The sequence below is a fragment of the Tinamus guttatus genome, unplaced genomic scaffold, assembly GCF_059628265.1.
Source record: "Tinamus guttatus ecotype Peru unplaced genomic scaffold, ASM5962826v1 Tinamus_guttatus_pri_ptg000010l, whole genome shotgun sequence".
In the NCBI taxonomy this organism is placed as follows: domain Eukaryota; kingdom Metazoa; phylum Chordata; class Aves; order Tinamiformes; family Tinamidae; genus Tinamus; species Tinamus guttatus.
This window is the reverse complement of record NW_028288544.1, coordinates 1,355,774-1,382,538: the sequence shown is the minus strand read 5'-3', so window position 1 is coordinate 1,382,538 and position 26,765 is coordinate 1,355,774. Positions and strand designations below refer to the sequence as shown.

Sequence of the window (26,765 nt, the reverse complement as noted above, 5' to 3'; positions counted from 1 at the left end):
CTGGAGATACCAGACAATTATGGGCTGATAATGAAAGGCAAATTGCAATAGCAGAAATATTTTCCAAAATGTATGAATACCAAAGAATGGTTGAAGGGAAAGAAACCAGAAGAAAGAAACTATGAGAGCAGGCAAAAGACCGTGGCAGGAAACAAATATGAATGCCACGAAAAAAAAGAAAAACAATAAAATAACATGATAGCCTGAAAATTAGCTTTTGGTAGTGAATACTTAAAATACTTTAGAAAAGATGAAATGAACATAATTCATACCATCCTAATATATACATCATTGTGTAAATAAAATAAAGCATATGAGTAGGGTGCTCTCAAATGGACACTGGAAAGTTTGGATGGGGAGGGAAACCTGGCAAACTCTAGCCACCAGCTTTTACTACATGTACAATGCAAATATGTTTATTGGCAAAAGTAGATATGAAAGTGTTGCAGTCAAGGATTTGGGTGTAGAGAGAACTATAGATAGAGAAGGTATGTGACAGCTAAAAGTGCTGATCAAGATCATTTTAAGTTATATGATATTTCCTGAGGAAGGAAAGTAGAGATTGCAGTTCTTCAGCCAGAGGAGCAGGAGAGAGGTGTAGAAAGTGTCCGATAAATTGGTGATCATAAGTTGATTATCAGGTCAGATGATGAGCAGGTAAACAGGAATATAGCAAGAAGTCACTGCGATTTTTATAGAAGGATCAGAAATTGGATGAGGACTGAGAAGACAAGTGTGTGAGTCAGCTTATGGTTTGGGTCAAATAAAGGAAATTTAAAAAAAGAAAGCGTTTAAGGGAACAGTGAAATCAGATAAACTTTCAGTGTGGAAATTAGAGGAATTCAGAAAGGGAATAGGTTATAGTGACAAGAAAAGGGAGATGAAGAAATAAAGCACTAAACTAGAGGACAGGAAGAAAGAAGAACCAGTTGGTAAAAATCAGCATCTTCTTTCATGAGATGCAGTAACACCAAGTCTTATAGAGGCAATTGTTCAGCAAAGTTAATACAGCCTTTAAAGTGTAGAAAGCAAAAGAAGACAGTGATGATTCAGAAACTGGCACTCATGCTGAAATAACAGAGGAGAGTAGTGGGGCATTACTGAGTGTGAGGAGGTAGGAAGATGGAGAGAGAGAGAGAGAGAGAGAGAAGAACTCAGGCTAACATGGAGCAGGAGGGCAGAAATGGAAAAAAAACAAGTCATTGGGATTCTAGTTAAGCAGCTGGAGAAGAACATAAATCATAAAACTGGACAAATAAGGTATGAAGAGAGCTGTGTTTCTGGAGCCTCTTAGCTTTGGACAGTAACAAACCAGTAGATGCTGAGTTTTACTTTAATGAGCAACTGTAAATAGTCATTTACAAGTGAAACAAAATACAGATTCTGTTTGTTTGGGCTTTCTCTGCAGCGGACAGTAGTGCTGATGAGGCCCTGATTGATCTGTTAGCTGGACTGGAGAGTGATGGGTATCAGATGGGAAATCACAGAACGGGGTCTCACCATCGTTCCCTTGGAAGCTGTAGAAATTCTCAGAACAGTGATGATGAAGAAAATGAGCCACAATGTGAGAAAGAAGAAATGGAACTTAGCTTGTTAATGTCCCAACCGTGGGACAGTAGCATTGAAGAGCCTGGGCCAAAAAGAAGGTATATATGTGTGTTTGTGTTTTATAAAGTGTTTTTTGTTCATTTGTTCAGATTTTCCCTCTCAGCCCCTTCCCTGCCCCCATCCTCAAGTGAGTTATGATCTCTGTGAACTTTAGAGGGATCGCTGTTGAAAACACTGGAAAAATCCCTGTCTGTCCGGGACAGAATGCAGCTGCTGAGCTAGTGCTGTGAATCATCAGTATTCCATGCAAATATGGACAAAATATTTAGATTTGACTAGACCTAAGCTTCTAGTTTGCTGTTTGAGAAAAATTGAGGTTTTTTTTTTTTCCCCTTCAAGACCCGATAGGAAAATTTTAGTTGTAAATTGCCTTTAAAGTCAAGTCATACTCTGGTTATGATACAAACTTAAGATATATCTTGTACATCCCATAATTTTCACTGAAGTGGATGCTTAAGAAATATTTTTATGAAGACTGACCCAGAAGTCTGATCACTGCCCTCCTTTGCGTCCATGTTCAAGGCTGAAATCAAAATGTAAATACTGCTTGCTGTGCTGGGCTGCTAAAGGTCAGCAGCTTGAATATTTAAAGGCTAAGATTCTTGGAACACCTTCTCAGGTCGTAATGACCTTCTGTCAAATCCGCTCTGAGAGGCCTTGAAAGAAGTCGTATCCAATTTTCTATCACCCAGGCTTTGGGTAGACTTTCCAGTATTTAGAATTCTGTCCAGAGATGTGAGGAACTTAACACACATAATAATTTCACATAATAATTTTAATTTTTTTAGATCAGCCATTGTAATTATACTTTTGATTCCGAAAGTACAGAAATACTCTTTTTTTTTTTTTTTTTTTTTTCTTTCTTTCCTGAAGCCGTACAGAAAGGTGAACCTTCAGGTCTCCTTTCAGGTGACCACCTGCTTAGAGATACTCTGTCTGTCAAGACCCTTTTCTTATCTAACCCTTGATTTCCTTATTTTCCGCTTCACAGTGCTCTGAAAATATATCATTTCTGCAGAAGTTGGAAATTTCCAGCTAAAACACTTAACCTTAAGCTTCAGTTAAATGGCAGTTTCTGTGTAAAAACAATTTATATAATGCAGAATTTATTCATTCAGGCACAGTTCTGCATGAGCCTGACTGTACAACTTCTGGAGTCAAGTAAGATTCTGAAGCAGTTAACAGTTTTTATGCGATAGAGAATCCAATTTAAAAACGCATCAGACATGATGAGCTCGTTCAAGTTTAATTAGCTCACGTATGCCTACATTTTGTCGCACCCAGAAAGCACCGGGGAGATCGTACCTACCAGGTCCTTCCACGTGGAGTGAGTGCGTGTTTGGAGGGAATTACAAGCTTTGCATCCTTTGATCTCTGCAGAATTCAGACTAACCTCAGAAGAGAGCATGGTTATTTTTAACCTCCACCCAATGCTGATCATGTATAAAGAGCCAATTTGAGACTGACAATAGATCCAGCCTGATTCTTCTCAGGCTCACTATTTGTATTGCTTCCTACTGCATCCTACAATATCCATACATTTTAGTTACTGGGAATTTCCCAGTCTTCCATCATCTCAAATAGAAGGTGGTGCTGAAGTAATAAGCTGTAGCGACTGGTGTAAACATCTTGAGTTTGACTGGCACTGAACTGGAGCTAAAAGCCCAGCTAGGCTTTAATTAGTTCTTGAAGGAGAACCAATAATAAGGAGGTATCATGCTGCCTTAGAGACAAGTCTTCCTGAAAATCTGAAGTGGTGAGCTTGAGGTCCAGGCTGCTGTCTGCAGAAGACAGCTCAAGTGTAACTGGCCGTACTGGAGTTGACAAAGATTTGCTTCATGTTCAGAATCAGAGCATAATTCAGGATGGAAGAGATGTCTGTAAGTCATCTAGTCCAATGGTCATAGCAGCTTTGCATAGCCCAGGGCCCTGTTGACAGGTTCGAATATCTCTAGGACAGAGATTGCACAGCTTCTCTGGGACACCTGTTCCAGTGTGTGACCACCTTTGTGGCAAAGAATTTTTGCCACAAAAATTCTAGTTTCTTCTGTTGCAAGTTGTGTGCATTGCCTCTCCTCACATTACTGTGCACCCATGAAGCTAGATATGTCTTCTTTATTCCCACTGATTAGGTAGTTGAAGATATCAGTAAGATCTCATCTTAGCTTCTTCTCAAGGATGAACAAATCTCTTTCTTTTAGCCTCTCTTTACACATCACATGCATCGTTCCTCAGGTATCTTAATGACTCTCTGTTGGACTTGATCCAGTTTGTGAATGTATGTCTTGTAGTAGGGAGTCCAAAACTAACACACTCCTCCAGATGATACCTCACACCTGCCAAGTTGGCTACAGTCTTGCTAGTACAACCCAAAATGCAGTTGGCTTTTTTTTTTTTTTTCTTTTTTTTCTTTTTTTTTTCTGCAAGGACACACTACTGACTCAAATTCAGCCTGGTTGCCCACCAGGATTCCTGCATCCTTTTCCATGAAGATACTAGTCAACTAGCTCTTCATGCTGCTTCCAGACTTGGGTTAGCCTAGAAACAACATAGTCATATTTGGGCCTTTTGTTGTTTAACTGCCAAGCATTGCTGGATCCAAACAGATCTGTGTGGAGCACCTTCAGATGTCTGTTTTGTTATGATGCATGTAACCCGTGTCTAATTAAACTCCACAGATAAGAGGATCTCCAGTTTTGGGCTTTTGTTTTTTTCATTCCTCTGATTTCATATCCTTGATATTAATGTTTTGTAAGGTACTGTGCAATAACATACTCATACACTGAACTAACAAATAGTTTGAAATTTTCTTTACTGGTATAGGGTTTTTTATCTTTAAAAAATGTTAAATTCCTGAATATCCTGGACTTCTCTCTTAAAGCCACAGAACAATTTTTTTTTGTTGCTGTTGTGTTTTTTGCTTGCCTTTTTTTTTTTTTTTAAGTGAAGAATCATGTTTATCTTGAACTTAAAGAACAAGAAATTGCCCCCATGACTTCTGGAGTTCTACTTTTTGTGAGGAACTTAGGATTTTGGCTTTTCCATTTCTCCTCCTACACCCAATATAGCCATGCCACCTTAAAGTTTGTTGAAATTTTCTTTTTTTCTTCTGTATCTTGTAGCAGATTTGACTGTAAAAATGGCAGAGTAGAACAGTTAACATAGGGTGGCTTAGAAATTAGTAATAGCAGCTTCTTCAGAGTGATCAAGGAGGGATGGACATGAAACTTCAATTTCTGTGATTGTATTTTAGTTAAGCCTGGTAAGAGAGAACTTGTATAATATAGTAAAGGTTTTTTCAAGCACTCTCAAGCAATGCAATTAATTTTCAAAAAAATGTAAACAGAAATTATATATAAATGCTTTCTAACTTTAACTATTGGGTAGTGCAATGCTTCTCTGCAAGTTTATAAAATAAAAACTATCTTTGCCTCTTAAAACAGCAATCCTGAATAATATTTTGAGTTTCTTGGTGAGAAACTCAAAGTACACAACCGTATAGCACCAGGCCTCTTTGATGTTGAGGTTCCCTGTGCTATAGGTATTGTCCAATAAAGTCTTCTGCTTTAATTAGTTCTGCTGTTTTCTCTAGGTCAGCAGGCAAAACTATGCATCGAAGCTCAACAGAAGAGGATTCATCTTCAGAGGAAGAAATGGAGTGGAGTGGTAGCAATATGCTCCTAACTAATCTCTCTATACCTCAGTTAGATGGGACTGCAGATGAAAATGGTGGTAAGTGGATAGTAAAACATTACTTGTGTTGCAGTTAATTTTCAGATCAATTTGCTAATTTTGGAAAGGGCTAATCACCTTCAATTCTTGTCTTAAATGAAAGGAAGTGCTCTCAGCAGATTGCAGTTGTAAGCCCAGGATATCTTCCTTATAAACCAACAGTATTTTAATTTCATTGCCCTCTACAGATTACCAAAATTGCCTCTCCTATTGTAGCAGTCCAAAAAAATGGCAGTCTTTAATTACTTTTATGAAAAAGGTAAACTTAACTTTTTGCTGGAAGTATTTTTTCCTCCTATATTAAAATATTTGCTTTGTAAATATGGTGTTGCAGTTAATGATTCTGTCAGATCATTTATTCTCCTAGGATTTAGTTGTAAGTAGTGATTGCATTAATGTGATAAATCTAGATGATTAATTTTGCTCTGCAAGTATTTGCCATCTGTGCTAGAAATACAGTGAACCTTTGTTTAAGCATGTGTTTCATTCCGTGGATTGCATGGTCACATCTTGGGATTGCGTGCGTTAAAACTATGCAGTGACAAGGCTGATGCAGAGGAAATTGTCATTCAGTATCTATTTAAAAAGTAGTCTGAGCTATCTCTTGCCTTCTCTTTATAACCTGTTGTCTTCTCTTGAAGTAACTGTAGTAAATAGAATACCTAATATTTATGTATTTATTTGTTCTTAGGCTATCTGTTCCATTACACAAGCTTCCTCTTTTCACCTGTACAAAGTTCTGTTTAACTTTATAATGAAAAAGATATACCTCTTGGGGGGGGAAAAAATTATCTGTATCCAGGGTTTTCTCAGTATTATAGTTATTTTTGTGCTTAGTCTGGTCAACAGTAATTATTCGTCTTTGTTTTTGAAACAATAAATTAGTCCAACTTCATTGACAGGAAAATTTGAAATTTATGGTTGACATCACTTTGCATAGAAACTTTTTTAATCTGCAGTAGACACTGGGTAGTGTAAAACTTGCATGTGTTTTGCAAGCACATGATTTCTTTTTTTCTGTATTTGCTCTTATGTGTGGGAATGTAATCCTTTGATAGCTGTGTATTATCTAACAACTCCTGCAGCTATTTAATATAAATAACGAACAAATATTAGTAATATGTATAATTTGATTGCATCTGTAAGCAGTTCTGTACAGGGGAAAGTGAGATGTACAATCGTACACAGACAACTACAACCATTCTTTCGCATCCATTTTTATATAATATTGTGTGCTTTTTTCCTTTACTTTCATGGGTGTAATGATAGGGTTGATATGTGACTTGATTTACCACTTGCATGATTTGATTTAGGAAAATACACAATTGTAATTTCTTTATTTGTAGTGCTTTGGAGTGTCTTGGGTGCTTTTGGCTAGTGAAACTGTATTGTTTATATTTTGAAATATTTTAAGTGTTTGAAATATTCACATGCAAGACAAAAATAATGTCAGCTTAAAGTAAGATTAGACCTGAAATCAGACCTGAAATAACATGCACTCCTTGAAGCTTTGTGGTTGTAAGTACTGTAAATTCCAAAGTAGTAGATATCAGTCTGATTGATCTAAATCCGAAGTGCTCATAGAATCATAGACACTCATCCACACACAAATCTCTGTATCCATAACATCTGTCCTACTTAGTATAACTACTTTTCTAGGTTTCCTGTCTGAATAGTCAGGTGTTTTCCACGTGTTTCTTGTTGTTTAATTGAACTCCCATTTTCTTGCTCTTCAGTTAATCCTCCTCCTTTGTGTGGACACTGGTTGTGTGGACAACCATATCTCCCAGTTGTGTTTCACAGCTCAGGGACCTCACGTTTGCGTTAAGAAGTATGGTTAGAAAACCCTTTATTTTTATCTCTACGGAATAATAAATCTGCTAAGATGAAGGCAGCATGGATCTAAGGTGAATCCCAAAATCGGATTAGGTTAGAAGAAAAGCCCCAAAGACACCACGTCTAGTACAACAAAGTGCAGCACATGGTTCCAAATCGCACATCTCGTTTTGTAGCTTCTCTCCTCCTTCAGCATTTCAGCCAAAGGTGTGGACACATGAGCAAGCTACTGTATTCCAAGAAATTGTGGTGACTGGATCTCTGCAGAATAAAAAACCCCTTCAAATTACTTGGGGTTTATTGTGGTTATGGACAAGCACACAGTTACTGAAGAGCAGTTGTAAATTTGTGAACCATCACCTGTGTGCACAACTTTCCCCTCAAGTAAATTTGAGGAAAATACCAGTAAAAAAGAAAAAAGCATCCTGTGTATCATGTGATGAGTCTGTACCGGGCAGCAAACCACAGCATATCTGTGTGGGAATATCAACACCTGAGTATGAATTTATGCTAGGGTAATTAAATGGTGGTAGCTTCTCACATAAACACCAGAATGGATGGTATTTTGCTATGCTTTAAAAGTGTAGCAAACTACCTTATGCACAGTAGTTGTTTTAAGATCATACTTTGTGTTACGTGCAATGCCTTTTTCAACACAGAGAGATGGAGTCATCTGAACAAGTTGCTTGTTTTTCAGAGCCAGTGAGTATGCATACAGATTAATAGCTTTTTTTTATATATATATAAAAAAAAGTCTGTTTATATTTCTTTCAGAAAGCCGGCATGAAATCTTCAGCAAATATGTGCAAGTCTACTCTTTAGGAGTAACTGACTGAATGACTGTGAGATTAATATACTAGTGATGTGATTTTGATAAGGCTACTCATATACTTGTTGTGATTATAAATGGAATGTAATATAGGAGAGGTTTGTTTCTTTTTTGTGTGGGATGGCTTTCATGATAATGTCTTTAGAAGGGTTAATGACTTAGATTAGTTTTTGAAGGAAAACTAAAGTAAAATTGTTTGTCTTCCATTTCAGACAATCCCTTGAATAATGAAAGTTCTCGAACTCACTCCTCTGTCATTGCAACAAGCAAAATGTCTGTAAAGACCTCAATCTTTCACAAAGATGCTGCTACGCTAGAACCCCCATCTTCTGCTAAAATTACTTTTCAGTGTAAACACACAAGTGCCCTTTCTAACCACCTGTTGAACAATGAAGACTTAGTAGAAGAGCTTTCGCCACCAAACACAGAAGCAAGACCTGAGCTTTCAGTCCATTCTCTTACAAAGGAAAGCACTTACACAGCCAAGTACCCAACGTCATTCAGCAATAGTACCCATGCAGAAAATTCACATAAAGAAAGTAACAAGAAAGATATTCTTCCGGTTCCTTCATGTGAAAATAATATTTTTGAGTATGAAGATGATATTTCATCAGTGAGCAGACAGATACCTAGTAGGAAGTACACTAGCATCAGAAAGGTTGAAAAGGATGCCTCTTTTATGCATATGGGCCGCCACATTGGTGACAGCATGTTGAGTAAAAACTCATTTAACTTTTCTGATCTGAGCCACTCCAAAGGAAAAAGATCCTCTGAAGTAAATGAAAAGTCCAGCAGTGCAAGTATAAATAGTTTTTATCCAGCAACAGTTACAGAAAACTGTGAATTGGTGTCTTGTTCAGGAGGCAGTCGAACTATGGTACATTCACTTGAAAATAACACTGATGAAGGTGGCCTTAATAAACTTAAAATTAGATATGAAGAGTTTCAGGAGCATAAGGCAGAAAAACCAAGCCTCAGCCAACAAGCAGCACATTATATGTTCTTTCCTAGTGTTGTTCTTTCTAATTGTCTCAGTCGACCTCAAAAATTAGCTCCCGTGACATACAAATTACAGCAAGGCAACAAACAGTCCAGGTTGAAGCTGAATAAAAAGAAACTCAATTTTACAAATCATCAGGAGCCTGCGGGTGTAAATGACGTTGCATCAATGAAGGAAAGCTGCTATACACAAGGTAATGCTTGTAGTAACATTCCTGATAAGGATGGTGTTTTACCTAGTGACTTAGTTCAAGTTCCTCTTGAGGCTTTTGAAAACAAAATGCCTACAAGTACTGCTAATTGTACTGACTGCCAGTTTGGAGATGGCTCCCTTGAAGCTGAGCAGTCATTTGGGTTATGTGGGAATAAATACACGCTACGAACTAAGCGGAAGGTAACTTACGAGACTGAAGACAGTGAATCAAGCTTTGTAGCACACAACTCAAAAATTAATCTACCTCAGCCCATAGAAAGTATTGAAAGTTTGGATGGGTCTCAGAAGTCTCGAAAACGTAGAAAGTTATCTAAAAAATTGCCACCTGTTATTATTAAATATATTATCATCAATAGATTTAGAGGGAGAAAAAATATGCTTGTTAAACTAGGGAAAGTAGATTCTAGTGAGGAAAGAGTAGTACTCACAGAGGAAAAGATGAACTTATATAAAAAGCTTGCACCTTTAAAGGACTTTTGGCCAAAAGTTCCTGACTCTCCTGCAACCAAATATCCTATTTATCCACTAACACCAAAGAAAAGTCACAAAAGGAAAGCAAAGCATAAGTCAGCCAAGAAAAAAGCTGGAAAACCACAAAAAACAGGTAATAAAAATATTAAACGAACTTTATCCTTTAGGAAAAGGACTCATACAATTCTTTCTCCTCCCTCTCCATCCTATAATGCTGAAGCTGAAGACTGTGACTATAACTATAGTGATGTTATGTCTAAATTAGGTTTTCTTTCCGAGAGAAGCACAAGCCCGGTAAATGCATCTCCACCTCGCTGCTGGTCCCCCACTGATCCAAAAGCTGAAGAGATTTTGACCAACCTGGATAGAGAAGCTTTACTTAGTAAGGGCCCTAATATGTACAACAGCAAGACTGTTAATTCTAGTGTTGGAAAAAATAGTCGTGCAAAAGCTCAGGTTAAGAAATGTAAAAAGAAATTTGCTAGCCCCACTGTGTCTACCAAGAAGAAGAAAAAGATGAATCAGGCTGACAAAACACCAGATGATGGAAAGAAGAAACCCAGAACAAAACAAAGACAAAAAACATCTGAAAAAGTGTCAAGAAAGCGTATGATATTTAAAGATGAAACAGGAACTACTCGCTCTACTGCAGAGGTTAAGTTTGTGCTCAAACATCAAGACCTGCCTGAGATTCCTTATAACTCTGGCACTCCACAGCATCTTCATAATCGGAAAGATGTTCCTCCTCCTGGCTATTCAACAGGGTATCTGCCATCAGCACAGCTCCCTCCAGCTCCCGATACCCAAGGCAATTCATCAGGCTGTTTTCATTCGTTAATGGAAATTGATAAGGCTGTGGATACACAGTGCTTATCCATTCCACGAGAAGATCCTCTTTCATCTCTCCTGTCTACTCCTGTAGCATCTGGAAGGGAAGTAACAAAAATGAGCTCTCAAAGGCCTAGGACTCAAAGTGCTTTATTTAGAATGAAGGATTCTGCTCTCATTCAAAATATATTTGACCCATCAAGCCACACAACTCAGGTAACACAGAATGTACGTATGTCTAAAGATAAGACCTCTGCAAAAGTGGATGAGATTAAAAATTTGCAAAACAAATTTTTACCAGCAGTTGGAAAATTAAATGAAACTCGTGACTCTTTGGACACGACAAAGATGGATCAATTGCACGCCACTAACTATTTGCATTGTAAAGACAGTAATCAACAGCAGATTTTGTGTTTACCAGAGGCATCCAAGCATTCTGATCCTTATTCTTCTATTCTTAAGTCATCTGAGGAAAGCCCAGGGCCACTTCAGTTGCCTAAGAACTGTTTTGTAACCTCTTTGAAGAGTCCAGTGAAACAGTTAGGTTGGGACCAGAAACAGAGAGGTTTTGTTTTGGATATGTCACATTTTAAACCTGAAACAGTAAAACAAAGGCCTCTGTCAGAAACAACCATGCAACCAAAGCCCATCTCCCAATATAAAAACAGGACTATAGTGACCCCATCAGCCTTCAGTGAAGGCCAGTCTGGCCTCGCTGTTCTGAAGGAGCTGCTCCAGAAAAGGCAACAGAAAGCTCAGAATGCAAATGCCTCACAGGAACCAGTGTCGGTTAAAATGCCACTGAGTAAGAGTACACCTTGTCCTCTCGAACAGAATAAAGCAATCAAAAGATCACGGACAGTCACATCACCAAGGAAAGCTCGTGCTCCTCGGAGTACAAAACCTAAAGAAAAAACACCCAGACTTTCCAAAAAGGAGTCTTTAAGTCAGCAGACAAGTAGTCATGTTGATCATGCTGTGTCTGATGACAGCCCCGTTTTTTTTTCAGACCCTGGTTTTGAAAGCTGTTACTCACTCGAAGATAGCTTGTCTCCAGACCACAATTACAACTTTGATATTAATACTATCGGGCAAACTGGATTTTGCAGTTTTTATTCTGCAAGTCAGTTTGTCCCAGCAGATCAAAATTTGCCCCAGAAGTTCTTGAGTGATGCTGTTCAAGATCCTGGTTCTGGGCAAACAACAGAAAATGAGTTTCTGTGTCACAGTGACCAAAAATCTGAAGAAGAAAAGCAGCATGCTTCAAGTAAGTGGATGAGGTCTGGTTCTCTGAGCCCTGAGCTTTTTGAGAAAAACTCACTGGATAACGGTGAGAACCACTGTCATAGCCAGTGGAGGAAAAATGTTCATCCTTCAACTTCCAGATCAAACTCTGTAGATGCTTCTTGTATGCAAGAGGCAGAGGTCTGTTTAAATGAAAAATTCAAATTAAATAGAAATACAGTAAGTAAGGAGAGATTTCTCAGTCTTCCTCAACCAACTAATTCAGACTGGATTCAAAGCCACATTAGAAAAGAAACCACTTTTGAAGCCTGTCAACCACTTGATTCAGTTAATACCTCTTCTACATCCATATTGTCTTCTCCTGATGGTGAACTTATAGATGCAGTTTCTGAGGATTTAGAATTATATGTTTCAAGAAATAATGAAGCATTAACTCCAACTCCAGATAGTTCACCAAGATCAACCAGCTCTCCCTCACAGTCAAAGAATGGAAGTTTTACACCTCGTACTGCTCACATCCTTAAGCCTCTCATGTCCCCGCCCAGTCGTGAAGAAATCATGGCAACTTTGCTGGATCATGATCTTGCAGAAACAGTTTATCAGGAACCATTTTGCAGCAATCCTTCCGATGCTCCAGAAAAGCCAAGGTATATATATTAGTATATATTAAAGGCATTTCTGCCTACATATGCTTGTGATTATATTATATTAAATTTAATTCATTTCTTTAAGCAATTTATTGCTATAAGGTAGCACATATGCATGAGAGATTCCATCTCATACTCACAGACTTGAAGTCCAGAATTACTGTACTTTCATGCAACTATCCGTTTTCTTTTACATTTATTTTAATTGATTGATACTATTGTGGTAACTGGGAGTCTGCTTTCTTGCTTTATTTAAAAAAGAAACAAAAAAAAACCCAATGAGGCCCCATGAATTACATTGTGAGCAAGCTAGTCACCAGGACTCCTTATATCATCTTGAGGACTGCCTGCAATGCGCTTTGGAGCAAAGCAATTATTTAAACTATTTTCTTTTCAGGGAGATTGGAGGACGGCTTCTCACAGTAGAAACTAGACTTCCACATGACCTGCTAGAGTTTGAGGGAGACTTCTCATTAGAAGGTCTGCGACTCTGGAAGACAGCGTTTTCGGCAATGACAGAAAATCCTAGGCCATTGTCTCCTCCCCGTTACGGACACTCTACTGCTAGCAAAAGAGAAACTAATAGCCATAAAACCAGTGAAGACAAAAAAATAGTCATAATGCCATGCAAGTGTGCTCCAAGCCAACAGCAGGTTCAGATGTGGCTTCATGCCAAAGAAGAGTATGAGCATTTCAAGAAACTGCCGAAGAATCCTCCTGCTGAGCTGGAAAAGGCAGCTGAGCATTTAAGCTCTACAGTGTTGTCTGAAGAGCAGTCTACAGAAGTAGTAAAAGCCGCTAAAAATTTATGTATATCTAGTCTGGAAGATGAAAAACCTTCTGTGCCTACAAAAGATTCTTCTGCTTCAGTGGTAGTTCCTACGACACAAACCAAGGAAACCTCTGATAAACCTATAAGCACTGTAGGAACTTCTGTAAGTAATAGAAGTGACCCAGAACCCAATAAAACTCCGTCTGAAAGCAAGACACTTACTACTTCAGCACTAGAACATGATAAGGAGGAAGAGGAGGAGGATTATTATGTCAGTTACAGTTCACCAGATTCACCAGTGCTTCCTCCTTGGCAACAAGTCGCGTCTCCAGATCCTAAGCAGTCCAGTTTAGAAGAAGCTGACTGGAAAAGTCAGGATGTTATTTTGTCTTCTGTGGAAGAAAACAATGTAGCACCCGTTGGAAGTGCAAAGAACTCTCCTTCAACCCACGAGAACATCAGGACACCCTTTGACACCTCTCCGTTTGCAGTTGGTGAAGATCATGGAAAATCCGAATCCATTTGCCTGCATAGTACACCCATCGTGCAGAATAAAAATAAAGATGAAGTACCTGTAGAACTTGGGTTTACTCCTTTATCAACAGGTAGGTGCCTTAATAAGCTTAATGATACACAGAAAGTTTTCCTGAACTTGATTCCTGAAAATGATAAGGAGGGATGTTATGTTTCTTTTGACATAATGAGAATATGCAGACATCCACATAAAAGCTTGCTTAGAAGTTGTTTTGGTAAGGAAAAGACCTGCAAATTGTTGTTAAAGTAACTAAGTATGAAACTTAACTTTAGAAGCAGAACATGCTTGTGTTTCTGATGGCATGTAGTGTCTGAATTCTGACATGTTGGTTAAAAACATAATTTAAAATATATATATATTTTTAACTGTGTTGGCTAATTTAATTTTTTTACAAACATGTAGAGTCTAAATAGTATTGCAGTGCTCGAAGTAATCATGTGAGGTTTTTATCTTTACTGGCCTATACATTCCAAAATGTATCTAAACAGCATGTTTAAATATCATAGTTGTGCTTTGAATTGGGCAGAGAGCAGTTTGCAGTTACAATGTTAACTAAAAGCTCTGACTGTTTCCAGATTATTGTTTAATGCCTAGACAATATTAGGGGAGCTAAGTAGCTTTGCGCTACCGTGTCTTTACAGAACCAAAAATACAAAAGTTGAGTCACAAGAGAGGAAATAATGCTGATGGTCTTCGAAGAGTGCTTCTAACCACACAAATGAAGGTAAAGAAAAAATCGGTGTACAAATACGTTTTTGTTAAATTACTTGTTTCCATTCTATTTATAAATAATTTTCTGTTGGGTTAACTGTGTACCTTGAACACGTACTTATTTTGGAACTTCAATTTTAGAGATCTAAAAGATGGGTAGTTTTCTTCTGTGATATTTTTTATATATGCACATATGTATGTATTTATGTGTGCATAACTGTATATGTATACATATAGATATATGTATTACTTTTCAGACCTTGTTCAAGCATTTGCTGGAAAATGAATAGCCAGCGATGTGATAATGACAAAGCACAAAGGGAATGGATCACAAAAAATAGCACATTTGTGTGACTTTCTTAAATAGCGTTTCTGCTCCTATTACTGAAGACTGTTCTAGGTGCATCACTGATCTGACCTGTAGGCTTCGGGAGAGGGTTGGTTGGTTGGTTGAGTTGCTTGTTTTTTTTCTTAACAAAAAAGATTCTTGGATCACCCTGTTCAGCTAGTACTTACAATACTCTTAATTAAGTACCTTTTAAAAGTGCTGTCTGAAACAGGCTGTTTTGTGGAATCATTGCTCAAGAGGGAATGGAGACTTAGTGGTTCCTCTGTCCTCAGGCTTCTAAGAAAGCCAATGTGAATTTATTAAAAAAATGAATATCAGTATTTCAAAATGCCTCTTGCTTTACCTTGAGGTTTCATGAAATTTTTTTCTGCAAGGCAGAATGATACAACTGTTGTCTTCCTGTTTTAAAACGACACAACAAAGCTTTCTTTTTGTAATGGTAGCATACATTTTTGATGATAAATTTGTACTTAATTTTTACATTATTACATATGAATTTAGCAACCTGTTGATTTTTTGGATATTTTACTGTGTGTATTCTTCTTCAATAGAATCAGTTTGCTGCCCTCAATGCTCCAAAGAAAGAATCCTCTCAAATTGAAGGACCATCTTTAAATAACACTTACGGTTTTAAAGTCAGCGTGCAAAACCTGCAAGAAGCAAAATCGTTACATGAGGTAACTTACCCTTATGTGTTATTGTATAAGTGTTAGATGTTATTATACGATAATTTATCTGACCTGTTTTGTAACTGTAGAATTAAAAAAATCTTTCCTACTCAGTCCTTCCCTGGCTTAAATGAGTTGGTGACCACAAGTTAGTGAGTTGGACAACCTCATTTTACAAAAATACATAGAGTGAAGGTAAAGGTTGAAGTCAGAAGGAAGAAATAACTTTTGTATAAATATATTACGGTGAGAAACCTAGTTGATCATAACTTTTTAGGATCATCTCCTTAAGAAATGAGGATTCTGGCATCATTGCATCAGCCTGTATCTCTACACGTTGCCTTCTGAATCTTCTGGCTACTTCCTACCACATTTAACAGAATGGTAGGGATCCGAAAGAGGATTTTTTCGTCTTTCGTGTGGATCAGCAGTTGATTTGAGAAGAAATACATATCTGTGCTGGAGGAGGGGATGCAGTGTGAATGCAGTGCTGTTATGTTTGGCCGCAGGCAGAGTGGCTAGCAGCTCCCATGTGCATTGCATCCGTGGCATGGGGTTAGCTCCTGGCCTGCTTACACATGGTATCCTGTAAAATGTATGTCAGTAATGTGGAAGCTCATTTGTGGCGGTAGAGAGAAAAGTTTCCTCGTTATCTTCTTGTAAGTAACTTGGTTCTTCATGCGTGTTTCCATGCTTTGGGGGAGGGAAGAAAAGGAAAATAAAAAGACTGACAGTGGTACTTCATTCTTTATCACTGTAGAAATTGTTTTCAGCACAGTACGCAAAGCTATTAGAACATGCTGTAAGAATTTAATATTTGCTAAAACTTAGTATTTCTGTTTATTTGTATTTTCTGTTTTCAATAGAAGGAGATAGTACTTGGAGACAATACTCAATTTTAATAGCTGAGTATAAAAAGCATTTAGTGATTAATCTTTTGGTGCAAGAAAGTGCTTTTTGTGGCAGGGGGAAAAAGCATGTTTAATCCCTTCTGTTAATTTTTCAGGTGTAACTTGTTAGTTGTACTATAAGACGACCATATATGATGACCCTTGTCTTCAATGAGTTTGTTTGCATTAATAATCGCTTCTGAAATGTGTATAAAGGAAGCTCCAAAACATGCTAATTTATGGTATTTATTTATTGGTAGGTCCAACACCTTACCCTCATCAGTATGGAGTTACATGCTCGAACCAGACGAGATTTGGAGCCAGACCCAGAGTTTGATCCTATCTGTGCTTTATTCTATTGCATCTCATCAGACACAGCACTGCCAAATACGGACAAAAAAGAAATCACTGGTGCTATAGTGATTGATAGAAACTGGACGCTCTCAAGCCAAGGTTCCTATTTCTTTTTTTTCTTAATGTACTTTACAAAAATGCTTATTTCATAATAATCGAACAGTAGCAAGCAAAATATAATCGAGTGTTTGTATTACTATTTAGCTCATTTAATTTTGTCTTGTTGACTGTTGGATGAATGGCCATATTAAACAGAGTTTTCCTGATTTATCTCCCTGAGAACCATTGCATGAGCTGCAAACCACAAGTATTACACACATGTGGAAAATATCTATTTTTGCGTATTTGTGGACAAGCTCCTGCAGTGTTCTAAGAGCATAAAGAGGAAAACCTGTCTTAGTTTCCTGGTCAAGTTGCTGGATAGCTACAAGTAGAGAATGTTAAAGCAAGACAGTATGTTTTATATTTTACTTAAGGGTTATTTTTGTGGTTTTATCTGATCCTTTCAGGATCTAAACAGGGGCCCTTATTCTATTGTACCTTTTTGGCTTTGTTTAGACCAGTGATACTCAACCTGTGGCTCTAGAGCCGGATGTGGCTCTTCGTGGCCCTACAGGCGGCTCTCGCAATGTAGGCATCTGATCGGCGCTCCACTCTATCAGGCAGCGCGGGGAGCACTGAGCAAATGGACCAGCAGTGTGGGAGTCGCTGAAGTTCCCCCTCCCATAGGGGGAAAGAAAAGGAGCTGCTGGGATCCCCCCACAGGTAAGAGTAGAGATCACCTCCAACCCAGCAGCTGTGGGGCAGAATGGGGAAAAACTCGCCCTTTTGCCCTTCCACCCCTCCTCCCTACTCCTTCTTCCTAGCAGCCAGAAGGGGTTGAAGACAGAATGCTGCTGGGAGAGGGGATGCTAATGTGTCATGTCGTGATGTATCAATATGTGATGATGAGGCAGCATCATCACACATTGAAGTGTCATGATGGAGGAAAAAAAAAAATCACACTGTTGATACTTGATTTTTTTATGGTGCTCTACAACTCCATTTAACAAAGAAGTGGCTCTCCAGCTGTTAAAGGTTGAGTACCACTGGTTTAGGCTAGTAAAAAAAAAAAAAAAAAAAAAAAAGTTGTGTGTCTTTTAAGGTTTCTTTGATGTTGCAAATGCATACTAAACCACAAAATACTGTCTAAAATTAAAAAACACGGACAAAAACCTACCAAAAATAAATCTAGCATCAAGGCAACAGCTCCTTCTTTTATCAGTTTCTTTTTCAAAGTATTGCAGATATTTTATGATGTTAGGCTAAGTCCCTATTATTCTCAATAAAATTTATTCTGGTATATGCTTGTTACTATCTTCTTCTTCTTTTTTTTTTTTTTTTTTTTTTTTTTTTTTTTTTTTTTTTTTTTTTTTTAAGCAAAAGTACCTCCATTATCTTACTAAGTAAGATTTGTTACAGTATAGAATGCTGTGGCTCCTTAGGTGTGTGCCACTGATAAACTATCAAGAAAGCTTTCTGTAAAGAGGTCCAGTGACCTCTATTGAAGAAAAAAATAAAGTTCTAATCTGGTTCTGTTAGCATTTTATTGTTTATTTACATGCTGTTGTGACATTTCTTGCTTTAATTGATATATGCTGTTAATATTTTCTTGGTTAGAACTTGTTGAGTTCCGTGTGGAGTGACTTGGCATTGCGATACACCTTTTTCCCTTTTTGTATTATTATTGCTTTGTAAGATGTGGTAATCATTTTAACATCTTTTTCTAAAAGGACACTTTTTTAAAGTATGAAGATCTTGAGAATGTTAATTGTGAAGAACTTAAGAAAGTTGATTGTCTTTTAAGAACCACAAATTATTGCCTTAATCAGAGATATTACAATCTGTTGTATAAAGAAAATTATAGGCAAGGTATTTGTGTTGCACTTCGGCTAAAGGGTTTCTTTATACAGAAAGGCTCAGTTCCTGAATGCATGTGAATTTAGCTATTATACACTATCAGTGTAGGCAGTCTTACTGCACACTAAGTGTGCAGAGTTCTTAGTGTGCTAAAAGCTGTGCATTAAGCTTCCTGTCTAAATAAGTCTTTATATTTAGCTGGGTTAATATTCCCTTTCTAATAGTAGCTTAGCTATATTTTTAATAAGTGTGCTGTAAAAAAAAAAAAACAATTCTATGTTATTTTGCAAAACACTATTTAAGCTAGAGATTAAAATACATATTTTGCCTCAAAACATTGTATGAGATATAATATAGTCCTTTAATATTTCTTCCTCAAAATTAATTCTCTCATGACTGGACTCTTTAACACATAAAATGGTAACATTTTTTTTGATCAATGGGAATTTCTGCAAGATCACCACTGTGGTATAGTTTTACAAAGTGAAAGGAAGTAATTCCTCTGCCCAGCAAAAAAATTCCAAGAGATTAATTGTGTTAACTAATGTTAAAGATAAAAATAGGATGTACTCTATATGATTTTTTCATATGATTATTTTATTCTAAAGCAATGGTGTTGACTGAAATAACAGAATTCCTTCTAAAATTTAATGATTTGTTTTACTTATTTTCCAGGGAGCAGAGACCAAGCCCCCTTGCTCACAAGATCTGGAGTTACAGGACTAGAAGTCACTTACGCTACTGATGAAAGAACTCTTTTCCAGGAAGTAGTGAATATTGTAAAAAGGTAGCATATCTGTACGTTCTGCTTTTATTTTTCAGGCTTGGTACAGCAGATTTAGTTCCTTCAACCCTTGCCATTCTCTCAAATATTGTTCTGTTATTGTTGTTGTTTTCCTCAAAGGCTTATTTCTAGAGTGGACATGCATGGTGATCTCTTAAATAAAAATATTTTCTGCTTTTCCTTTTCTCTGACAGCAAGTACATACAGATTCTCTTAAGCAGCTGAATTACAGTCTTGAAACTAATCACCCAAACAAGTAATCTTCTTTAACATATAAACTTTTATGTTAATCCTAGAATTCATTAGACATCTTTTAATGAGACCCTCCGTATGGGAGATATTAACAGTGCTGAGAGTTTTAGAACCCCCTCCAAATGGGAAGAAGTTTTTTTAGGTACTTTGCAAGAAAACACAGAAAAAAAAATACTTCATACTGAAGCTTGTATGGACAGAGTAAAGAGTAGATGAAAATTAGTTCTTTTTCTTAGTTTTGTCTTCTCTGAATGGAACCCCCCTCTGCTCCATCAAATTGGAAAACTGGTTTTCCCCATCTTCACCAAGGTTGGGAGACCTGTTTGGTAGCCTTTTTTGCTGGTGAGTGTGTGAAACCACAGACATCTCTCCAGGGCCTACTGACAGATGTGTGAAGCCATAAAATTGCACGGAAACATAACCAGATTTAAACTATGAATCACCCTCCTGGAATACAGGCTCAGGAAAAAAAAAAAGAGTGTGTACTAGGCAGAGTACATTCGCAATTCTTTCTCTCTCCAACCAGAAAACTTCTGATGAGAAAGACATTGACCAACCTCATGAAGCCAGAATACAAAAAGAGTTGCTGAATGCAACCAACACAGGGGGGTCCTGAAAGAGCAGCAGATCCCTGTTCAGAGAAGACAAAATTCAGGTAAGGAAACTAATTTTGTTTTTCTCTTTCGTGGAAATCTAGTGCTCCATCAAACTTAGGAAAATTCCTGTCAATAAAAGCTGCCAATTAAGAATCTTCCAGCAGTTGGGAAGAAACTTTTTTAAAAAACAAACAAATGAACAAAACAGACTGTATGTAGAGAGTGTGCGAGGAAAAGCATTCAACAATTAGTGTGTGTGTTTGTCACTGAAGAACACCAGAAATTTACATCTGAAGGCATTACTGGATGAAAAAAGGCTTGCCGTTTTTGTAGTACTTCAAGATGGAAAGTGCCAACCACTGGGCTACTGCCTCACAAGTCTCCTCGTAAGAGATCTTCTCTTTCAGCGATGTGCTATTGTGCCTTTTGGACCCAACATTATCTTCAAAGATTCAGTTAGGCAACTTTTATTCCTAGAAGATAACAGATTTGATCTGCTTACGGGGAGAGGAATTGCTGCTACTTGCAATTTTTCCTAGTCTACTTCTTTCTCCCAACTGTGCAATATCACTTAAGGGATCAGTCTTCAGGTGAACTCTCTACAAATATGTTTTTAAAACTGGGACCACATCTGGAGTTTGCAGCTTTTTTTCCATTGTATTTTATATAGGGCAAAGAGAAGAATATTTTTTTCTGGATTAAATGAAAGCTGTTTTGTGTTTCCTGTGCTTCATATTTCCCAGAGTAAACAAGGAACTTCAGTGAAAGCTTTCAGCATCAGGAGTTCCTTCTAGAATAAACTTCTGTTGTTGTTTCTAGCATTGGGTTGTCAGGGTTAACAGGTGTGGCTGTTACTATGATTTCTAGCGTAAACTAGGTACTCTAATTGTTCTGGTAGATCCACTTAAAAGCAGGTCTGCCAGATTAGAGAAGGAAAAGAATCAGGCCTTTAAGAAGTGTTATTACTCAGGTCCATGCAACAATACTCAAAAGCCACTTTTTCAGTAGCAGACTATATTAGTGTCCTGTATGTTGATATCATTATCCTCCATCATGTTGGAAGGATAATGGGTTCATGGGACCATGCAGCATGTTCAGCATGACCACAGCTTGCTTTTGGTCAGTGTTTTTGGCCTCCGCCCTTTGGGAAGGGTAGAAGAGTGGGATTGCAGATGCCTTGCAAGGTGAATGACAGAATATTCAATCTCGTTTGTCAGCAGCGGGAACAGACTTCTTCAACTTGGTACACTGACCAAGTCTTGGTACACAGTCTGTCAGCTGTGGGATACTGTTTCATGGGGTCCAGTTGAAGATACGTTGTTATCAGTTTTGATTCCTAGTCATTCTCTTAGCACCTGGCCTAGTTTTTACTGGCATTACAGAATACATTAGTTGTTTGAAGTTCCAACCTTTCATTTATCTGTCTAGGCTTTTGCTTTCATTCTGTTCTGACTGTAAAAAAACAAGAAATGCCTGTTTCTGTCAATTCTGTCAATAGTTGTGAATTTTGGAGGAGTGTGTTAGAGAAGTCTTGCCCTTTGTTCCCAGGGCGCAGGTGAGAAGAGGAAAAGATGTTTCTTGGGAAATGCATTGCTTTTAGGTTGATATGAGATTCTTAGCTCGACCATCTCTTTTCAGTCAGAAATCTGCAAGTGGTTTGCCTTTGAACAAATGATCCAGGGTATCCACACAAACAATCATATATACTGTTTGATACTGAGGAATGTAGATGTTGAAGCAGAGAAGAGCAATCAGTGCCTAAATCAATAGACTTTAATGCTTTCTAGTGTTTTATTCATGGGCTGTACCACTAGTCTTGTATCAATGAAAAGAGCTTTTCAAATCTGAGTTTTCATAGTGGAGTTGGTTACTCTTTTCCATCTTAGAGAGTTTTCATAGTGGAGTTGGTTACTCTTTTCCTTCTTGGTGAGCTACTCTTACCTGAAATACTGTTGCTCCAGAAAGTTCCGTGGAAGTGATGAGCTGAAGTTGGATTCAGTTATACTTGCACTGTGAAGTTGTCCAGACAGTGTTAATAAATTACCACGATGAGATCAAAATGGTTTCCTAGATGTCCATTAAGTAGTAAAGTTCTTCTTGAAATTAATAGACATTGTTAAAAATTACTTGAATCCTGAGGCAAGTGGCAAATGAAAATAAGTCATCTTGAGGTCTGTAGAACAACAGAAAACCTTGATGTTTTAGTTCATGATCTATGATTTCCTTTATGTTGAAAATTATTAGTTTTGAGCAAATAGTAAGGGCCATAAGCACCTCTGTTTCTAGGAGATTGTTAGAGTGATTTCACCTGTGAAATGGGAGCATTCATAAACGTGGGTACCAAAATGTGTAGAAGCAGCTAAAAGAAAGCACTGCAGTTTAAAGGCATTTTGGAATTCCCTCCTGAGGTGAGTTTGGAGGATATAGGAAAGAGCTGAATTCTGAGGAACCGAAGCCTGGACTTGGAACAAAGAAAAACACAATTATTCAGGTTTTCTGTACTATATGAACAGCTGTCTTGGAGTTTGAGATGATGCTTCACTACACAAGTCCAATTTTCCCTTCTTTGCTGAGCTGTCCACTTGGCCATAAATGGGAAATAGGACTTGAGTTCAAAACTCATGTAAATCAGCTGGAAAAAAAAACGTCCTTACCATCAGCCAGTGAGGATGAACTGCAAGCAGAGAGCCAAGTACAGAAACCGTAAACTCTTCAGAGTTGCCACAGAGGAGAGTCAGTTTTTCTTGATATGGAGCTGCCCTGAAGGATTATTTTCTGCTGCCAGAAGTCTGTTTAGGTCCCTGAACAGACCTTTTCTTTACCAGGAGAAGTCAGTCAGCTGGAGAAAAGCTGGAAGAATCTCTCTACCTGAAAACAAAATAAAACAGAACTACCTTTCTGTCTGAACATAAAGGCAGAATAACGGAAAAACACATTCACATAGCTCCACCAGCCAGTCAGTACTGAACACAGAAAAGCTGGCTTCTGGGGAAGGAGGGAAGGGAAAGCAGCTACAGAAGAGCATTTGCCTTGGAGATTCAAAAGCAGCAGGAAAACTAGAGTTACCCAAGCTTGATGGAGCAGTGAATTCCCATGAAAGAGAAATTAAATGTCTGGGCCTCTTCATCAGTTTTAGGGCAAATTCTCCCCCTCTTCAGTAAGTGCAAATACCACCAGACATCAGCAAAAAGCTGATCCTGTAAGCATCAGAGGAGATTTGGGAAATTCATGTGGGATTCACAGTTCCCCATCTCTGTGACCTGCAGAGGTTTAGGAAACAGAATAGACTTGCAAAAGGCTAGTAGATTCACCACTGCGGAAGACTCACCAGCCACCCACTGTTCTTTGTCCCCATGGAAAAAGTTTCTGGTAGTAGTATAACACCACAATATAAAGATATTATAATAAGATTTTTCTTAAAAGTTTTGGAGATAAATCATTTGTAAATAAACTTTTTAAATACTTAACATTTAAATATGTTGTGTAAAGGTTTTCTTTTAAAGCATGATGCTAACTGAATTGTTATATTAGATACAGTGTGTTGTATTTGTTCCTCTGTAAATGCTCTAGAAACATTTCCAATCTAAAATAGAAATGTCTTAATCTAACCTTCTTTTCTCAGGCTAGAATCATCTACTGAGGAGTTTTTCTGTAGAAATCTCTACTTAATGTCTTGTATCAACTTCATGTATTTCTTTGGTTCAGAGAAAACTGGCAAAAATGTTTTCAGAGATTTCAGATATGCACTTGAGTCACCAAGTGTTCTGCTACCATACACAGTTACTGCTTTTATCTGTATCATAGGTTTAGCCTATTTTTTCCCCTCCATTTCTCTTAATTTTAGCTGGAAGAGAAATAACAATCAGGAAGAGCAGACACATAATAGAAGGGAAGGCTTTGTTGTGAGCTTTAGTGTCCATTCACAAAGTGAAATCTTTCTAATCAAACAAGAAAGAGGAGGAGATGGTGTAACAGCACATACAACTTAGCTAGAAAGGAAAATAATCGGATTTCTTCTCTCTGCAGCATGTATGAGTTGAATGTTAATGCTGTCGTCTTTTAATGCTATCGTCTTTAAATCCTGCCAGTATAAATGCTGCTCTTGATCTTTGCAGAGAGACAGGCAACAGCATGCAAAGCAGTATCAGTGCCCATCCTTTCAACAAAAGAGCAGCCTGTGCTGGCAGGCACACCTCTTATCCTGTCCTCTTACTCCTCGCCAGGAGCTTCTGAATATCCGCGTTACGCTGTACTAGTTTCTTGCAGATAAAAAAGCTGGTCTCATCACTATTTATTTTAGTAAATAGCTTGATGATGAAGACCAGTCAGATAGTATACTTCATTACAAAGTTAGAAAAAGCGAGGATAAAGAATATAAAACTTGTCATCTCATTAGCTCACAGCCTGTCATCTTTGTGGTACCATATGCAATGAGTTCTTCCCACCACCTGATGGAAGAGAAGGGAGAAAGAGACTTAGGCTGAACTCTCCCTACACCAGTTAAATCTTCGGCCTATCTGTTCTTATGTCGTCTTTTTGCTCCAGACATCTCATTTTCTCTAATAGCAAAAAATATACCATAAGAGATGACCTGCTGGCTGGCTTGTGCAGCCTGGTACATGGGGTCGTGCTGGAGGGAGAGGACACTTCTGCTGCATAAATCAAGACAAAGTTGGTGTGCAAGGAAATGAGAAGCAGGAAACAGTTGTGCCTCATACTGTGTGTAAGAGACCTAATAGGTCTACCTCATGCAACAGGATTAACAGGCCTGAGTACTGAGTTTGGGGCCTGGTTATTGCAGATATTTGATAGAAAGATGTTTTACTCATACATAATATAATTTGTTTTTAATTCTACATGCATGCAAACATTTTGAATGCATATAGATACACAAAATACATACACATGTCAAAACACATATGCATGTAACTTACTGCAATATCTGAGCAGCTCAGTTGGTGGTGGTGTCTTTATGATGAATAAGGATTTGTGCCTTCAGAAGGATACCACTTGGATCCAAATTTCCAAAATGGAAAACTGAATCCCAGAAACTAAGGAACTGTGTTTACAGAGAAGTTATGGATAGTGCACTGCAGTCTGACTATCCGTGTTTACCGTCTACTCTGAAAGTTGTTGGACTGAAATTTAGGCATCTACATTTCATTTTCTATGTCCAAGTAGTAACCCTGATCTCCATTTATGTCAAACAAAGAATAATACCTCCTTCTGCAGAAGAGGCTAAAACATATGGAAATTACTTGAAATGAAACCCTTCTGTTACGGTGCATGCAGTGTCTAGTTGGGAAGGAAAAGCAGAGCAAGTAGTGCACTGTAACGTGATGATGTATGATTCAATAACTTGCCATTATAGGCAGCCCTATGACCTGTAAAAACAGGATTCAGAACTAGCACAGTCCATTTTCTGAGTTATAAGCTTTAAAGCCAAATGTAGTTTTACATAAGAGTTAAAATATGTAATTAAGCTCAACTGTTAATTCTCACAAAAAGTTGTGCATCTGAAAGCATCATAAAAACTAAAAGTGTTTTCATGTCTAGACTTACAGAACTTCTTCCCGTCTGAAGCAGACCAGAGAAGAAGACTTAAAATTACATGAGAATGCATAGACGATATAGAGGTCATTCTTATCCATTAGCTTAAAAATAAACAAAAAGATTAACTTGAGATTATCTCGAGAAGTGATGAAACTTTGTTTTCAAAGCAGAAATATTTGCAAGAATAATACAGTAGACCACTAAAATTTGGTTAAGCAGGAAGTGAGATCAGTAATGCTCCTCTTCTGCAAGAAAAAAAGAAGCAACCAAAACCACAGATGGTAATTGCTAATGTACTTCTGGCAACTTGCTGCTTCCAACAGTATGATGGGGTCTATTTGGTAGTGACTTAAAAGAGCAAGCCACCCGTAGCATAATGAGCAGTTTTCTATACCATGTAAGCAGTTATTCACAAGTTTCTCATTCAAGTACACATCTGTCATGGAAGCCGTCTGCATAATGTCTTCTTGCTCTGCATAAAATTTACAAACATTTTTCATTTTGGACAATATGAAACCCGTTTTCAAATATGAATATAAATAACTGCTTCTTTAATGCCTTTTGAATAATCAGTAACATTTTGCAATATGCTCGTACCAAAATAGTCTAGTTGCAAGAATTAATGTGAAAAAGTGTTAATTTTTCAAGTTTATTTTATGACTATTTAAACCATTACATAATTCCTTTTTATTTCAAAGCTTAGATGGAGACTGTTCATAATTTTTGAGCCTTAATCGGCAGTCATTTTGTATTCTCCGGAGAAGCAAGTGGTGATAACTCTTTTTGACATTGTGGTTCTGCTGCTGGAAGGAGTAGCAGGCTGGCTTTATTCATTTGCTCTTAAGAAGTTCCAAGTAGCTGCTTTTGTACTGCTTATTATGGGTAGAGGAGAGTTCAGAAATGTGTAATGCTGTTTCCTTCACCCCTGATCAGTTTGCTGTGTCCAGAAGCAAAGAACCGTTCGTTTGATGTGAACAGCAAATAGCAAAATAG

The 26,765-nt window shown here is 37.7% G+C and overlaps 1 protein-coding gene across 1 annotated transcript in view; it reads left to right on the top strand.

Moving 5' to 3' along the window:
- Positions 1-26,765, top strand: part of REV3L (REV3 like, DNA directed polymerase zeta catalytic subunit) — a 109,874-nt gene that overhangs the window by 58,796 nt on the left and 24,313 nt on the right. The window contains exons 11-18 of the mRNA XM_088522484.1: positions 1,409-1,646; positions 5,201-5,340; positions 8,218-12,409; positions 12,807-13,786; positions 14,358-14,440; positions 15,328-15,453; positions 16,595-16,787; positions 19,263-19,374. Of these exons, the coding sequence (XP_088378610.1) occupies positions 1,409-1,646; positions 5,201-5,340; positions 8,218-12,409; positions 12,807-13,786; positions 14,358-14,440; positions 15,328-15,453; positions 16,595-16,787; positions 19,263-19,374 (6,064 nt within the window). The remainder of the gene's footprint in view (positions 1-1,408; positions 1,647-5,200; positions 5,341-8,217; positions 12,410-12,806; positions 13,787-14,357; positions 14,441-15,327; positions 15,454-16,594; positions 16,788-19,262; positions 19,375-26,765) is intronic.